Below are 15,612 nucleotides of genomic sequence, written 5' to 3'. Positions count from 1 at the left end.
CCACCTGTCATCACCCCAAGGAGGTGAGGCCAGAGGGCAGTGGACAGAGACTGCTCCTCTCTGTGTGTCTGGGGCCCAGCAGAGGGAGTCTGAAGCGGATGGGAGGCCCAGGGCAACTGGGGGTTGGGCCTGGGAGGTGGAGGCTGAATCCTGTCCTGAGTGTCCCTTTAATAGCTGCTGGCCTGGCCCGGCTTGGCGCCTGCTTCTTGCTTTACCTCCCGTTCAGCTGTGGCTGCAGCTGCTGTGCTGACTCACGCGCCCCAGCCGCCGGCAGGATCTGGGAGCATGGGCTCCCCAGGGGCCGTGGTAGGCTGGGGGCTTCTGGATTACAAAACGGAAAAGTATGTGAGGACCCGGAACTGGCGGGTGGGCGCCTTGCAGAGGTTGCTGCAGCTGGGGGTCATGGTCTACGTGGTGGGGTAAGAGAACGGCTCCTGGGCATGCTAGCCGGAGGGATCACGACTGGTCCTGCTGGGCTGAGGGGTGAAGGTCTGACTCTTCAGGGGCTGGGCTGGTGGTTGTGGAGCAGGTCAGGAGGTGGGCAGAAGGAAGGCTCTCCATCTGTCTAGAGGCCAGTGGGGTGTAAGAGCAGGTTGTGTGCTTGGGTGCCCACCTGCATTCTTTCCTGTGCCTTGTTCCCAGACCCATATTGGGCTTGGGCACAGAGCAGGATGGGCCCCCATCCCTGCACAGGAGGCCCCCGGCCGGCAGGAGGTAGTCCCTGACACTTGTGAGAGCTGAAGCACTAAGGCCTCCAGTAGAGACCACCAGTTTAAGCTGGGTCAGGGTAGTCTTTAAAGAGGAAGCTGGATCTAGGCCGGGCAGGAGGAGGGGATTGGTTGGTGAAGGAGGTGGTGGTGGGCATCTCCAAGCCCATGGGTGCCTGGTGAGGGTACTGGCTCTCCTATGCATGGCCAGAGCCTCTGGCCTATGCAGGGTGTTTGGTGTGGGAAATGAGGTGGGGAGGAGGTGGGGCCCCTGAATGCTGGCGTGGGAGCCTGGAGGGTATCGGGGGAGAGACTGAGCAGGTGGTCCCAGATCTGCCGTGTGCCAGGGACATACCATACCACCTGTTGCCTCCTCCTCAGGTGGGCCCTCCTCGCCAAAAAAGGCTACCAGGAGCAGGACCTGGACCCCCAGATTTCTGTCATCACCAAACTCAAAGGGGTTTCCGTAACCCAGATCAAGGAGCTGGGGAACCGGCTGTGGGATGTGGCTGACTTCGTGAAGCCACCACAGGTGGGTGACTTGGTGCTGCTGCCAGGTACTGGCACCTCTGATACCACCCCTGCACCGAGTGTGTGTGAGAGAGGGATGTGATGCCAGAGGGGGTGCTGGTGCTGTCACAGGGCCACGCTCGAGAAGGGCCTTACAGAGGAGTGGTGTCTGGACAGGGCTTTCAGGGATGTGTAAGAGGTTTCCGTGCAGAGGAGGTGATGTGTTGGGAAGCCAGACCAGAGGGATGCATTTACAAAGTCTGCATCTGGAGTAGATAAAGAAGATGTGGTACATGTATACAGTGGGATATTTCTCAGCCATAAAAAAGAATGAAATAATGCCATTTGCAGGTACATGGATGGACCTAAAGAGGATCATACTAAGTGAAGTAAGTCAGGCAGAGACAGACAAATGCCATATGATACCACTTATATATGGAATCTAAAATATGACACAGATGAACTTATCTGTGAAACAGAAACAGATTCACAGACATAGAGAACAGACTTGTGGTTGCCAAGGGGGAGGGTAGTGGGGGAGGGATGGATTGGGAGTTTGGAATTAGCAGATGCAAACTTCTATATACAGGATGGATAAACAACAAGGTCCTACTGTATAGCACAGGGAGCTATATTCAGTATGCTGTAGTAAACCATAATGGAAAAGAAATAAATTAAAAGTCTGCATCTGGAAAGGAGAGGAGTGTCTAGGAGCTCAAGGCTTGAGCTTGAGGGTGGGGTGAGAGGCGTGCAGGGTGCCGAGACCTGGAGCTTCCTGGACGCCTCCTCTCTGACCTGGAACACTGCTGTCGAGTGCTCCTCCTCTGCCCCTCCCATGCTGCATTTCCGGCAACTTCTCCTTCCACCCGATTGTCCACAACCTTAGTTTCCTCCTCTGTCCTGCCGGTGCCCAAATTCTAACCCCGGTGACCACCTGCCCTGAGCACAGCTGCCTCCTGGGTGCACACCCGCCACATCCAAAGAGAAATCATCTCCCTCTCCCAGTGTGGCCTTTTGTCATCCAATGACATCCACCAGTGCCGAGGCTGGACCTGCTGGATGCCTTACCGTCCCTCCCTCCTGTTCATACCATTTCCTAACAGCTTTCACAACTGCTCACACCATCCCTGAATGGCTGAGGTCTCTGGTGGGTCCCCATGCGGCATCCAGGCTGAGCCTGCCAGCCCTTACCTTTGACCCTTAGGAGGCTTCCTTTCATGATGGTGGCCACGAAGCCCCTCTAGATCCTGACTACCACCATACCGCTGCCTCTGCCTCTGCCCAGCCCTCGCCTCCCCTTCCTGGGTGTGCATCCCCCACACCCACTGAGCTCTCGTGTGCAGCACAGAGGCTCCAGTCATCTTTTGTCCAAACAGAGCTTACCTCCGGCTCCCCTGGCCCCTGGCCATGCCTGCAGTGAGGGGCACACCTCCGGCTCCCCTGGCCCCTGGCCATGCCTGCAGTGAGGGGCACACCTCCGGCTCCCCTGGCCCCTGGCCATGCCTGCAGTGAGGGGCACACCTCCGGCTCCCCTGGCCCCTGGCCATGCCTGCAGTGAGGGGCACACCTCCCCACTAGCCTGGATCTTCAGTGCCTGGAAGCAGGAGGCTCTTGGAAAATTCTGGTTGAGCAACTAAATGAATGTGGGAGGCACACATGGGCTCAGAAATGGCCAGCAGCCCAGCCAACCTCCTGTCTCTGCCTCCCTTGCCTCACTGGAGAGCGTTTTCCTGGGGCTCAGGGCTGATGACCCTATGGGGCCAGGGCCCCTTCCCGCACAAGCCAAGCTGCCGGCTTCTGGCATCTCCCGATGGGAGCGGGGAGCAGAGACCAACCCTGACACTTGTCTTCTAGGGAGAGAACGTGTTCTTCTTGGTGACCAATTTCCTTGTGACGCCAGAACAAGTTCAGGGCAGATGCCCAGAGGTAAGGCTGCCTGAGGGCTTCCCAGCGGGTTCCTAGTTCCAGAATCTCCTGCTGCTGTCCCCCATGAGGTGTCCAGGCCCCTCCACATCCTGGTCCCACCTCTGGGCATTCTGGAGGTTGTCAGGGTAACACCCAGAATGGGGCACAGTGCTCAGGTGGGCTCTTATAATAGCAAGAGGCAAGCTGGGGGACTTCCCTCGTGGTGCAGTGGTTAAGTATCCGCCTGCCAATGCAGGGGACACGGGTTCGATCCCTGGTCTCACAAGCTGCAGAGCAACTAAGTCCCTGCACCACAACTACTGAGCCCACGCACCACAACTGCTGGAGCCCATGTGCTTAGAACCCATGCTCTGCTACAAGAGAAGCCACCACAATGAGAAGCCCGCGCCCCACAATGAAGAGTAGCCCTCGCGCGACACAACTAGAGAAAGCCCGCACGCAGCAACGAAGACCCAGTGGAAACAAAAAAAACCAGGCAAGCCCTTTTCTACGCACAGCCTCTATTAATGTGTGCTGGGGCAGCTTCCATTTTTGTGCGCAAACAGCACACTCCTGCTCATGCTGCACTCAGGGTCCCTTATGGTCTCTGGGTACTTTTCACTACAACTGTGGTCAAGCCCGTCTCCTGCCATCTTCAGATCCATTTCTTATCCAGAAATGCAGATCCTCCCCCTGAAATCTCACCTTTTCCCCTTGCCTAGGGATGTCCCAGGGATCCAGCCTCTGTCACAGAGCCCACTGACTCTTCTCTCCAGCTGTGGATTTTTTTCCAATTTTTAAAATTGTGATAACATACATGTAACATAAAATTTACAATCTTAACCATTTTTAAGTGTACAGTTTCCTAGCTGTGGATTTTGTTTGAACAGTCAGGAACCAGGACATAGCCTTGGAAGCCTACCTCCATGGTGACATCTTTCTTTAATCGAGGCTAAAAGTTAATTGCTTGCTGGGCTGGAGAGTAACTGTGTGGTCCCTGCCCCTAAGTCCTGGTCGTTGGTCCCACCACAGTTGCTGGGGATGTCACATGCCCCTGGTCGGCCCCATCCTCAGAGGAGGTGATGTGTGTGCACTGGGCAAACGCATGATGTCCTTCCCTTTCCAAATGCTCAGATGACGCCTATTTATTGTTCAGTGTGTGGACTGTCCTGAAATTTTTCTGGGGCCATGGTTCTGCATTTTCTGGAATCCATGGGATTCCTCTTTGCCCTGTGTCCCAGCTTCTGGCTTGTCCCATGAAACTGACCACCAGATCTGACCACCCGGCTTCCTGAGAGCAGCTCCTCTGAGGGTCCTGGTCGTCTGGTCCCTCCCAGCACACCGCGCTCCCTGTAGTGTTACAGCTTCAGAAACCTGCTGAGCCTCCCCCGGGGCTGCAGAAGTCCAGCCCGCATACGCCAAGGAGCTTCTGCACAGACAGCCCAGCCACGATGCCAGGTCCTGCGACAGGGGCAGAGGCTGCAGCTGGGAGCCCCAGGGAGGCGCCTCCTCTGCCAGCTCAGGGCCTCAGGAAGGGTTTCCCACTGGACTCAGAGACTCAGTCAGGATCTTGAGGCTATCTAGGCAGAGGGGGCTGCGTGGGCAAAGGCCCCTGCTGTATGGGGTGAGGCATCTCTGGGGTCACCTGCTGCTCAGTGGGGTTGGAGCCTGTTTGGACTGGAGTGGGAAGGGTGGAGCCCAAGATATCAGGGCCCCAAGAGCCCTGCTGTGGAGCTGAGCTTGATCACAGGAGCATGGGGAGCGCAGAGGGGCTCAGGGGAGGGGCGCTTCATCTTCTGTGCCTTGGGAAGGATGATTCAGGCTGCTGGATGGAGGAGAATGAGGCCGAGATGGGGACCCATGTTGGTCACCATGGGGTCTGGACAAAGGAGATGGTGGCCCAGCCAGGGTGGAGAAGAGGGGCAGATTCAGGACACAGGTAGGGACAGCAAGGCAGAGCAGGTGGCTCCACACTGTCCTCTGCCCTCTAATCACATTTGGCTCAGAGCCCCTGAGCCCTTTTTACCACCAGATGCTGTGTCCCCCCTGCTGCCCCTGAACTGGGTGCCCTGGGCAGCAGCGTCAAGCCTCAGCCGGGACAGAACTACAGAACTGCGTCCGTGGGCTGTGCCTTTCTTTCGAGGCCTGGGACCCCCGGAAAGCTCACCACCTTCCCCTCTTGGCTGATCCCCAGAATTCTGTCGCTGTGTGCAGGCACCTATGTCCCTGTTTTACAGAAGAACCAGCAGGGAAGGGAGGAGCCTGTGTACTTCCCAGGCCCCTCCCACCAGGGCTGCCCCCTTGGTCAGCCCCCAGCACCTCCGCCCTGGCATGAACTCACCTTCCCCACCATCCTGCCATCTTCCCTGTTCTGTCCTCTGAATTGGACCAGAGGAGCTAGGCCTGGATGAACCACTTCTTTTTTAAAAAATATTTATTTATTTGGTTGTGTGGGGTCTTAGTTGCTGCAGGCGGTCTCCTTAGTTGTGGCTCGCCAGCTCCTTAGTTGCGGCATTCCAACTCTTAGTTGCGGCATATGGGATCTAGTTCCCTGACCAGGGATCAAACCTGGGCCCCCTGCATTGGGAGCGCAGAGTCTTATCCACTGCACCACCAGGGCAGTCCCCCTGGATGAACCACTTCTGCCTGCACAGAAGTAGCAGGGCAGGAGTCTTGCTCAGCCTTGGAATACAGCAATTGCACCCCTACCCAGCCAGGGCTGTTCGCACCCCCCTTTCATTTGCACCCTCCAGCTTTCTCTTGGGCCCCCAAACTCAGGGATCCCTGAGAGGCTAAGGCAGGGAGGGGCGTGTCCCTGTGGACTGCAGGGCAGGTCACGGAGGAGGCATCCCTCAGCCCTTGACAAGTCTGTTCTCTCACCCCTAGCACCCCTCCATCCCGCTGGCTACCTGCTGGGCCGACCAGGACTGTCCTGAAGGGGAGACAGGGACCCACAGCCACGGTAACCGGCCCCCCCAACCCCCACCTTGCAGTGCTTCCACTGGAGTGGGGGCTCCGGGGGCCTGGTGGGACCCTGGGTGGCTCACCAGTGCACATGGTGCCTCTGCGTCTCTCTGTCAACGGCCCCCTCCCCACCCCTCCCCAGGCCCCATGGAGATTTGAGGGCCTGGAGTTTGTCTTGCATTTTCAAGGCATAAAAACGGGCCAGTGCGTAGTGTTCAATGGGACCCACAGGACCTGTGAGATCCGGGGCTGGTGCCCAGTGGAGAGTGGTGCTGTGCCTGTGTAAGTCTCCCCCGCATCCTCCATCCCTGCCCCAGGACCACAGAGGCTGCCACTCACCGCCGCCCACCCCCCCCCCCCCCCCCCCCCGCCCTGTCCCCTGCCCCACAGGAAGCCCCTGCTGGTCCAGGCCGAGAACTTCACGCTGTTCATCAAAAACACCGTCACCTTCAGCAAGTTTAACTTCTCCAAGTAAGGTGGGAGGGTCCTGGCTGGTCGAAGACCCTCTGTGTTCCCTGCCTGGCCTGACCCTCGCCCACCCCTTTCAGGTCCAACGCCTTGGACACCCAGGACCCAACATATTTCAAGCGCTGCCGCTACGACCCGCGCTCCAGCCCCTCCTGCCCTGTGTTCCGCATCAGGGACCTCATGGCCGCAGCTGGAGGGGTCTTTGAGGACCTGGCGCTGCTGGTGCGTCTGTGGAGGGGGCAGGGTTCCGGGAGGGCTGGGAGAGGGCCCCGGGCCCCAAGCCGGTGGAGCAGTGCTGTGCCGTGTGCAGGGCGGTGCCATGGGCATCCACGTCCACTGGAACTGCGACCTGGACACCAGGGCCTCTGACTGCTGGCCCCACTACTCCTTCCAGCTGCAGGAGCGGAGCTACAACTTCAGGTGCGGCCCCCACTGCCCACCTGCTCCGAGCCAGGTTCTTCTCTGCCTGTCCTCCTGTGGTGGCCGGGACAGACCACCCCTCCCAGAACTCTGGATGCCCACTGTATGTGGGAGGGCGGCCCAGGGGAAGGAGGAGGTGGTCTCAGCTCCACGACCCCCAACACAGGCTCCATCCAGCCTCCCTCCTGAGCCCTATCTCCTCCACCCCGCACCCCTGCTGCTGCTGGGACCCCTCCCCCAGCCCCTCCTCCCCCATCCTGCCTCTAGCACCTCCCTCCACTGCACGGGGTGCTTTCTTTTTTACTTTTCCCTTAAGGTTTTATCCAAAAAATTACAAAAATCTATAGAAAAGTTCAAAGATTAGTACCGTGAACACCCATATAGCTGTCATCTGGGCTCACCAGGGTTTTTTTTGTTTTTACCATTTTGACACGTTTGCTTTCTCTCTCCTCTCTAGACTGAGCTGGATATATTTAGATAGATTTCAGACCAAACCATTTGAAAGTAAGGAGATGTCCGGCAGACACTCACCCCTCCACAGGCTGTCCTGAGAATAAGGACCTTTCCCAAGTGACCGCTGTCCTGTTGTCACATTCAAGAAATTTAACACTGGCAGAATGAATCTAATATTTAAATTTCCCCAATTGTGCCAATAATAGTCCGAAATCTTTTTATTTTCCAGTCCAGGGTGTACTCAAGGAACTTGCATTGCATTTATTCTCATGCCTTTGAGTCTCCCAAGCAGACCTTCCCCTGCTGCTGCCCAGTGGGATCCTATGTTTCTGCCACCTCATGTCACCTCGTCACTTGCGTGCACACACACACAAGCGGACCTTGCCTGGACTGGTTTCACTGACCTCCCCTGCCCTTTGCAGCTATGTGGAGCTGGCCCCCACCTGTGCTCTGCTCCCCTTAGTTCTGTGCTCTCGCTGGTACTGCTTTGTCTAGAACTCCTTCCTGATCCCTGGAAAACCAACCTGCATGTCCCCACTGCAGAAAGCCTTCCCTGGTTCCTAGGGGAGAGTGAGCTACCCCCTCTGGACCCTCACAGCCCTGGGCCTGCCCCCCAGCTCCCCCTGCCCCCACTGCAGGCGTCTATTTAGAGACCCCTCTACCCCATCCCCTCAGCAGGCAGGGAGCTCCTGAGAGGCGGGTCCTGCTTGCTCTTTCCCTGTATCCTCAACAAAAAACCCAGGACTCAGGGTAGGGCTGGGGGTTTGTGGAGTCAGTGGGTGAGTAAGATGGAGGCCTGGGAGGGCCAGCCTGGCCGGGAAGCGGGCAGAACAGGCCACCAGACTCTCTCCTGTCCCCAGGACGGCCACTCACTGGTGGGAGGCCTCGGGTGTGGAGGTCCGGAGTCTGCTAAAGCTCTACGGGATCCGTTTTGACATCCTCGTCACTGGGCGGGTAGGTGGGCAGGGGCGGGTGGGTGGGGGGTGACAGGCACAGCTTAGAGGCTTACCCAGGTCTCTCAGGCAGGGAAGTTCGGGCTCATCCCCACACTCATCACTCTGGGCACAGGAGCAGCTTGGCTGGGCGTGGTGAGTCTGGCTAAAGTGTGCTCCCTCTGGCTTCGGTGAATGTGGGCCCAGGCCCATCCGATGGCACAGCCGAGCCCCCTGACGTTAGGTCTAGTTGGGGGGAGGTCTGGGGAGGTGGCAGGAGGGCGGGTTGGGGGCCGGGACACAGGTCAGTCCTGCCTCTCCCAGATCACCTTCCTGTGTGACCTGCTGCTGTTGTACGTGGATGGAGAAGCTCATTTCTACTGGAGGACCAAGTATGAGGAGGTAAGCTGCTGGCCTGCCTGGCGCTTGGGCTCTGCTACACTTCTGGGGAATGTCGGCCTGAGCCCCGACCTGCTGTCCTTATCTGCAGGCAAAAGCTCCAAAGGTGACCGCCAGCCCTGAGCAGACAAAACTGGCATCTGCACCCCTGCATCTGGCTGCCCAGGCTCCTTAGAGGGGCCCCAGCGCCTGTCCCAACAGCCAGGGCTGCTACCAGGAGCTGGACACCAAAGCCTTGGCCCTGGCGCCTGCTTGCTGGCCCATTCCTGAGGCCTGTTCCCTGCTGTCAGGGGTCGGGGCTGGGAAGGGAGGGGCCTCGCCTTGGGAGCCTCATGGATGGAGCCCCAGCAGGACCAGGGCAGGGAGTGGGAGAATTCCATCCTTCAACTCCCAGGCACACTGTCCCTACCCTGACTCTGGCCTCGGCAGGGTACTGCCCAGGGAGCAGCAGAAGCTACTATTGCACAGACACCTGCAGCGGAACATGTCCCAGGGCGCTGGTCACAAGGGCTCCAGCTGTGTCTGGAGAACTCTCTCCTAGCTCTGTCACCAGGGCTTCCAGCAACGGCTCACTCACCAGTGGTCAGCACAGACCCTCCACTGGCTGTGCAGGCTCTAGCCCTCTCCCCTGGCAGCACCCCCATTGTAGGTAGAGCCCCCACCCTCTCAGCGCCGTTCCAGGGTCTGTGCTGCTGTAGTCTAGGGCAGGGTAGAAAGAGGTCTGACAAGAGGGCTGGCTGTCTCCGCTGCTCTGGTGCTGGGTACCTGGGGCTCGTCCCCACCCAGTTTGGGGGGGTCATCCATGGAATTCAGACTGGGGCAGGCAGATGACCCAACCCACTAGGACCTGGCAATGGCGCATGCACCAGCCCTTCCTGGTGGCAGCCCTCAGACTGTGGAGGGCTGGGATTGGGAGAAGAGAATGGAGAAGCTGAGTTAGTGGTCATTGGGTCCTTTGGGACCATCTGTGTGCTCCTTGGTGACACCCAGCTCAACCTTCTGGAACTGTGGGGGTGGGGAGAATGTATATCTGGAATTCACTGCTACCCAAGGTCACACACCTAAGAACCAGCCCGAGGCAACTGCTCGAAGGAGGCCCTGTCCTTCGCTTCGGGTGGAGCCCAGTGGCCAGAAGGAATGCCCCAAACAAATTCCAGAGGCCCCGGCAGGCTGGCCTGGATCTGGCTGTGACGTCCTCACAGGGTGTGAGTCCTGCCCACTGGAGAACTCCCCATGCGCCAGGGAGCCTACAGCTGGGAGGGAGGAACTGGCTGCAGGGGTCTGACCCTGTCTTGGCCCCAGGAGAGCGGCAGGGGTTTGGGAGTGCACACTTGGGAGGCGAGGGGCTGCTTTCTCATGGGGCCCGGTGACTAGTCATGCTGGCCGCTTGCCGGGGCAGTGACATGGGCCAGCTGGGGAGGGCAGGGTTGGGGTTCAGGCTGGGCTAGCATCTGGAACCATCTGGCATCTGGAGCCACAGCAAAGCCTTGGGGTCCCTGCTGCCTCGCAATCCCCAGAGCAGTGTCTCTGGGGAGGCAGGCCACAAAGGTCAGGGTGAGAGAACATGGCCCTGAGGTCTTTACCAGGGTGGGGTCCCATGTACGGGGCCCAAAGAAAGCTGATGTATGGCTTCAGGGTCCAGGAGTAAAGCCTGTTGACAGCAGCTTCCTGCGTGCTCCTTACAGGCAGAGACGGGAGCTAGTGGTGCCTGTGGTGGGCACAGCATCACCTGGGAGACGAGTGGGCAGTGCAGGGTGGGCCTGGGGACCCCACCCCAAGGACCAGGGGGGCTGGAAGGCACTTGGGGCAGGTTCAGGCTCTTGCGCACGCATCCCCTGGGGCAGCTGGAGAGCAGCACCAGGGTCTGAGATTGGAAACAGCTGCTGCCTCAGTCTGTACACAGTGCGCACCCCAGGGTAGTCGCGCGGGCACGTGGATATATGCTTGAAGCTGTGTGTGTGCCTGTGTGCGTGTGCCTCTGCCTCCCTAGGCAGGCCTCAGGCACATGCCATGCTCTGGAGAAACCAAGGGGACCCCGAACTCTGCTGCCCTTTCTAGGTGGCCTCCTTGGGGCCCGGGCACTTCTGTCTGGACCCATCCCCCAGAGGAGGGGAGCCTGACACTGCCCCTCTTGTACCTAGTGCATATGGGTGTATGTATAGTGCCTTCTGAGCAGGGCAGAGGGCACTGGCCTGAGTGTCCTCGACTAAGGGCTGTCCCAGGGCTGGCATCTCCCCCTTGCAGAACTTCTGCACCTTTGCTTTGCACTGGGGACAATCGCGTGTGGTTCCTGGGGGCAGGTGAGGACTCAGTGCCGCAAAGAACAATGGACACAACACAGGCCACATGGCTGGCTAAGCAGTTATTATCATGGATTCCTGAGGCTGGGGCTTCTTCCCCACCCGCCCTACCCCAGCTGCCCAGGTTGCTGGAGTTGGACATAAACTGGAAGGCACTGCACAAAGAGTCCACCACACCAGCGCTGGCCACACCGGCTCCAAAGACTCAAAGCTCGGCCCCTGAACTACAGTCCAAAGGACCCCCCTAGCGTGGGCAGGCCCGCAAACCGGAGCTGCCTTGGATGGAGGGCAGGCAGCTCTCATGGACTGCTGGGGTCCTGGGCTGGCACCTGGCTGGGGGGCTGCACAACCTGCACTGTCTCCTCCAGGCTGCCGCTAGAGAAAACCACATAGTGTGTGATGGTCAGCCCCGGCAGCTCCCGCTGGTTCTCCTTGCTGTGCCAGATGCCATAGCCGAAATATACCAAGAGTCCTGCAGGGGTGGCGCGAGCATGAATGGCAGGTCTCAGCCCTGCTCGCCCTCCTCACCCTCCTCCTGCAGCCGGCCCAGGACACCAGCCTGGCCCCCCACTCACCGACCAGCAGCCAGATGGAGAAGCGCACCCAGGTCAGGTAGCTCAGCTTCAGCATAAGACAGATGTTGAGAAGAATGCTCAGGGCTGGAATCAGGGGCACCATGGGGATCTGAAGGGGCAAGGGTAGGGCTGGGCTGGGCTGCAGGGGAGGCTGCTGGCCCAGGGCCCAACTGCTCTAGAGGCCTCAGAGCCTTTCTCTGCCTCTGGAGATTCTGGAGACCAGGGCCCACTCACAGACACAGGTGGATGTGCATGCTGCCTCCCCAGCCTGTGAGCCGTGGTCATCCCGCTGCAGCAGAGGATGCGGGGGAGAAGGGAGCTGGTGGGCTGACAGCAAGTGGGTGTTGGGAGTGGAAAGAGGTACCTGGAAGGTGTCCTGCTGGCGTTGCTGCTGGTGGGCCCCCAGGACGAGGAGACTGAGCAGAAACATGATGCTGCAGAGCAGAAGCAGCAGGATGTAGCCCCAGCGAGGGAGGTGCAGGGCTGAGTCCCCGAAGATCAGCACACAGCCCAGGGTGATGGCTGAGGCCACCAGGACGCAGATCGCTGAAGCCACGGCCACTCCAGGGCTGCACCTATCCAGGAAGCCCAAGTAGGGCCTCAGGGCTGGCCGCAGCTGCCCAGGCTCGGGGGCTGGGACCTGCTCGGTGCCCACCAGCTCTATGTGGTCTGAGAAGGAATTGTACTCCTTGGCCGCAGGGCGGGGGCTGGCTGGGCTTGGGGAACTGGACAGAGGGGCCTTCTGGAATCGCAGCACGATAATGCTGATGGCCACGAAGGTGTAGGCCAGCAGTGTGCCAATGGACAGGAACTGGACCAATGCCTCGAGGTCCAGCAGCAGCGCCACCAAAACCGTGAGAACCCCGAACACCAGGATGCCTACCAGAGGCACCTGTGTCCGGGGGTGCACGTAGGCAAATGCCTGGAAGAATAGCCCGTCGGCGGCCATGGCGTAGATGATGCGGGGAAGGCAGAAGAGACCGTTGAGCAGGACAGTGGTCATGGCTGCAGCAGAGGGCGGGGGCTGGTCAGCATGGCACATAGACACCCCACGGGCCACAGCTGGGGCACCTCGGGAGCATGCGCACGAGTCTGTCTGGGTTCTCAGAGTGAGCCTGAGTGCCTACAGGGTGCAGGATTGTCACTACCCCAACCCAGGAGTGGGACACCTCAGTTTAGGTCACAGGCCACTGGGGAATCTGGTGAAGGCTGAGTACCTCTGTCCAGGAAAGGACACAGAAGCACACGCCCAGACCGACATACCATGTACAACGGGGAGTAGGTTGAGTAGGTCTCTGCCAACAAGCCTGGGTGGAGTCTAATAAGTAGCCCATTCCCGGGTCCATTATACAACTGGTAAAACTGAGGCCCAGCTGGAGATGTGTTCCCCGGGAGGCCAGGGCAGGATCCCACTTACCGCAGATGGAGCCAGTTGCCACGAGGTAGCCAGCCCAGCTGTAGCCCCGCTGGTAGAAGGCATCAGCGAGCGCTGAATTAGGGTCCAGGCTGTGCCAGGGCACCATGAGGGTGAGCACCGTGGAGACCAGGATGTAGGCGCTGGCTGCGAGGCCTAGCGAGATGGCAATGGCCAGGGGCACGGCTCGCTTCGGGTTCCGGGCCTCCTCACTAGAGGCGGCAATGACGTCAAAGCCCACGAAGGCATAGAAGCAGGTCGCAGTGCCGGCCATGATACCGGAGAAGCCGAAGGGTGCAAAGCCGCCCTCCTCCTTGCTCCAGTTGTGTGAGCGGGCGAGGACAAACCCCAGGATGATGATGAAGAGGATGACGACCATGCTGATGGCAGATAAGGTGTGGTTGAGCCAGGAGGAGACACGGGCTCCGCAGGAGACGAAGGTGGAGGCCAAAAGTAGGATGCCGGCAGCCAGGAAGTCAGGATATCTGGCCAGGAGGGGCACCTGCCAGATGCCCACATGGGCCTCGGTGAAGTTGCGGATGTGGTGGTCAAACATGGCGTCCAGGTAGCCGCTCCAGGCGCGGGCCACAGCAGCACCAGCTATGACGTACTCGAGCACCAGGTTCCAGCCGATGAGGAAGGCCCACAGCTCGCCCATGGACACATAGGTGAACAGGTAAGCAGAGCCTGTGCGGGGCACGCGTGCCCCAAACTCAGCGTAACACAGGGCCGCCAGCAGGGAGGCCACCGCGGCCACAGTGAAGGACACGATCACGGCCGGGCCGGTTATCTCCTTGGCCACGGTACCAGTGAGCACATAGAGGCCCGAGCCCACCATGGACCCCACTCCCAGCAGGGTCAGGTCTAGCGCGGACAGGCAGCGCTGCAGCGATGTCTCCATGGTGGCCTCCTCCAGCGGCTTCAGCCGTTTCAGCTTCTGGCAGAAGCGCGCCAGGCCAGCAGTGCTGGGCAGTCCTGAAGCCATTGCAGGCAGCTGAGAGGAGCACCAAGCCAGTTGCTGGCACCTACCAGGGCCAGAGGGGAGTCACCGGCTGCCCAGCCTTCCGTCCTCCCTCTGATCCCACCCAGGGGTAGTGAGCCGCTTAACACTGGCTTGCCAGAGGGCAGGGCTGGGACAGGGGTGGGTGGGAGGCCCTCTCTGCCTCAGGGGCTCCATGGTGGAGCCGAATCTGGGCCTGTTGGTGGGGGTGGGGGTGGACCCTGAGGGTGAGAAGGGGGCAGCCCCAGGGAGCATGGCTGGGAACCAAGCCCCTGTGATCTGGGATCCCAGAGCGAGGTGGAAACCCGAGGCTTTCCGGGAGCTGGGCCAGGCCTCCAGGATGCGGAACGGGAGCGGAGCTGCAGCCCCGGGCGTAGCCCAGGCGGCCACCTGGCCCCAGACATCGCTGTTCCCCCCTTCCCCGCCCCGCTGGACTGGAGGAACAGCGCACCTGACGCGAGCCGGGGCGCCCTGGGCGTGGCGCCGGATCCCCGGGCTCGACGCTGCACTGCCGGCCCCAACATGCCGCCGCCGCCCCTGTAGCCAGTTTCGCCTCACCCTGTCCCCAGGTACCTGAGCCTTCGCCTCCTCCTGGGCCTGAATCTGTTTCCGCTGGACTCTGCGACCCACCTACTGTTGCCACCGCCGCTGCCGTCGCTGCCGCTCTGCACGCTGAGCCTGCCCCGCCTGCGGGTGAGGTCCGTGCGCAGAGCCCGCCCCAACCCCCAGGGCGCCAGACCCAGCACCAGGCCCCACCTCGCTGTCACAAACACCCAGGTAGCCCACCCCCTCTTAACTCACCAGGTCCTAGGGATGCCCTATCATTGTGTCTGCTTCTCAGATAAGGAAGCCCAAGCCACCAGAGTGGCCTGGCAGCCAGGTGCAGGTTAAGGTCCAGGTCTGGGGGTGGGGCTCTGGAGCCCACCCGCGTTCCACTGGGGCAGACACCCTCTTTGATCCCTCCTCCCCACATGTGCATTCCACCCCGCTGGGCACCATCCAGCCACCCCCAACTCCGGGGGTGTGGGGGTGCAGAAGTCAGGCAGGCCCTGGTAAGCTGAGGGTAGAGGTCTGGCTGAGTGGCCCTGGACAGTCCTGACCTCCCGCGCACAGTGGGATGGCAGGAAGCCACCTCACACATTGACGAAGGAGTGCCTGGCTTCAGGAACGTCCTGTTAATTGGCAGAATGCACACTGGCTGTTCTGAGCTTCTTGTTACAGACAATGTCCCCAAAGGAGGCAGCAGTCTCCTGGAGACAACGCACAGCCCTCTAGCCCAGGATGCCCCTCAGGCCCCTCCTAGCCAAGGAGCACCTGCGTCAGGCCAGGAGGACCCTGGGGGACCCCACAGCAGCCCCCCACTCATGGATGTCAGTGAGAGGCACAATGTACTGAGCATCTACACCATGCTTAGCCCTACATCATGGACAGTCCCCGCGTCCCATCACGTGACATGTTTATGACAAGGCATGTTTATTCCTGGGACTGAGGGGTCTTTGTCCTGCTCTTGCCACTTTTTGAAAATGAAAAGGTGGGTGTGACAGGGTGTTTACTTGTTCACAGCA

The 15,612-nt window shown here is 59.9% G+C and overlaps 2 protein-coding genes across 2 annotated transcripts; one reads left to right on the top strand and one right to left on the bottom strand.

Moving 5' to 3' along the window:
* The first annotated feature begins 285 nt into the window (after positions 1–285).
* On the top strand, positions 286–8,933 carry P2RX6 (purinergic receptor P2X 6). The gene is made up of 12 exons (XM_065889489.1): positions 286–419; positions 1,089–1,239; positions 3,072–3,143; positions 6,009–6,084; positions 6,275–6,368; positions 6,477–6,557; positions 6,635–6,776; positions 6,865–6,974; positions 8,288–8,381; positions 8,450–8,515; positions 8,684–8,761; positions 8,850–8,933. The coding sequence occupies exons 1-12, from the start codon at positions 286–288 to the stop codon at positions 8,931–8,933; spliced, it is 1,182 nt and encodes a 393-aa protein (XP_065745561.1).
* Positions 8,934–11,357: 2,424 nt separating this feature from the next.
* SLC7A4 (solute carrier family 7 member 4) lies at positions 11,358–14,154 on the bottom strand. Its single transcript, XM_065889884.1, has 4 exons — positions 13,051–14,154; positions 11,998–12,638; positions 11,634–11,742; positions 11,358–11,530 (listed from the first exon to the last, which is right to left on the bottom strand). Exons 1-4 carry the CDS (start codon positions 14,030–14,032, stop codon positions 11,358–11,360), a joined length of 1,905 nt encoding a protein of 634 aa, XP_065745956.1. The 5' UTR covers positions 14,033–14,154.
* Between the last annotated feature and the right edge of the window lie 1,458 nt (positions 14,155–15,612).

Source organism: Phocoena phocoena, chromosome 13 (assembly GCF_963924675.1).
Source record: "Phocoena phocoena chromosome 13, mPhoPho1.1, whole genome shotgun sequence".
Taxonomy (NCBI): Eukaryota; Metazoa; Chordata; class Mammalia; order Artiodactyla; family Phocoenidae; genus Phocoena; species Phocoena phocoena.
The sequence above is the reverse complement of the archived record's forward strand: the minus strand, read 5'-3'. Positions and strand labels throughout refer to the sequence as shown.

Coding starts and splice junctions, on each gene's coding strand:
- SLC7A4 (XM_065889884.1), bottom strand. CDS start 14,032: ATGGCTTCAGGACTGCCCAGCACTGCTGGCCTGGCGCGCTTCTGCCAG. Junction 12,639..13,050: donor GGCAACTGGCTCCATCTGCG/GTAAGTGGGATC, acceptor CCTCTGCTGCAG/CCATGACCACTGTCCTGCTC. Junction 11,531..11,633: donor CTCCATCTGGCTGCTGGTCG/GTGAGTGGGGGG, acceptor CCACCCCTGCAG/GACTCTTGGTATATTTCGGC.
- P2RX6 (XM_065889489.1), top strand. CDS start 286: ATGGGCTCCCCAGGGGCCGTGGTAGGCTGGGGGCTTCTGGATTACAAA. Junction 6,558..6,634: donor AGCAAGTTTAACTTCTCCAA/GTAAGGTGGGAG, acceptor CACCCCTTTCAG/GTCCAACGCCTTGGACACCC. Junction 8,516..8,683: donor GAGCAGCTTGGCTGGGCGTG/GTGAGTCTGGCT, acceptor TGCCTCTCCCAG/ATCACCTTCCTGTGTGACCT.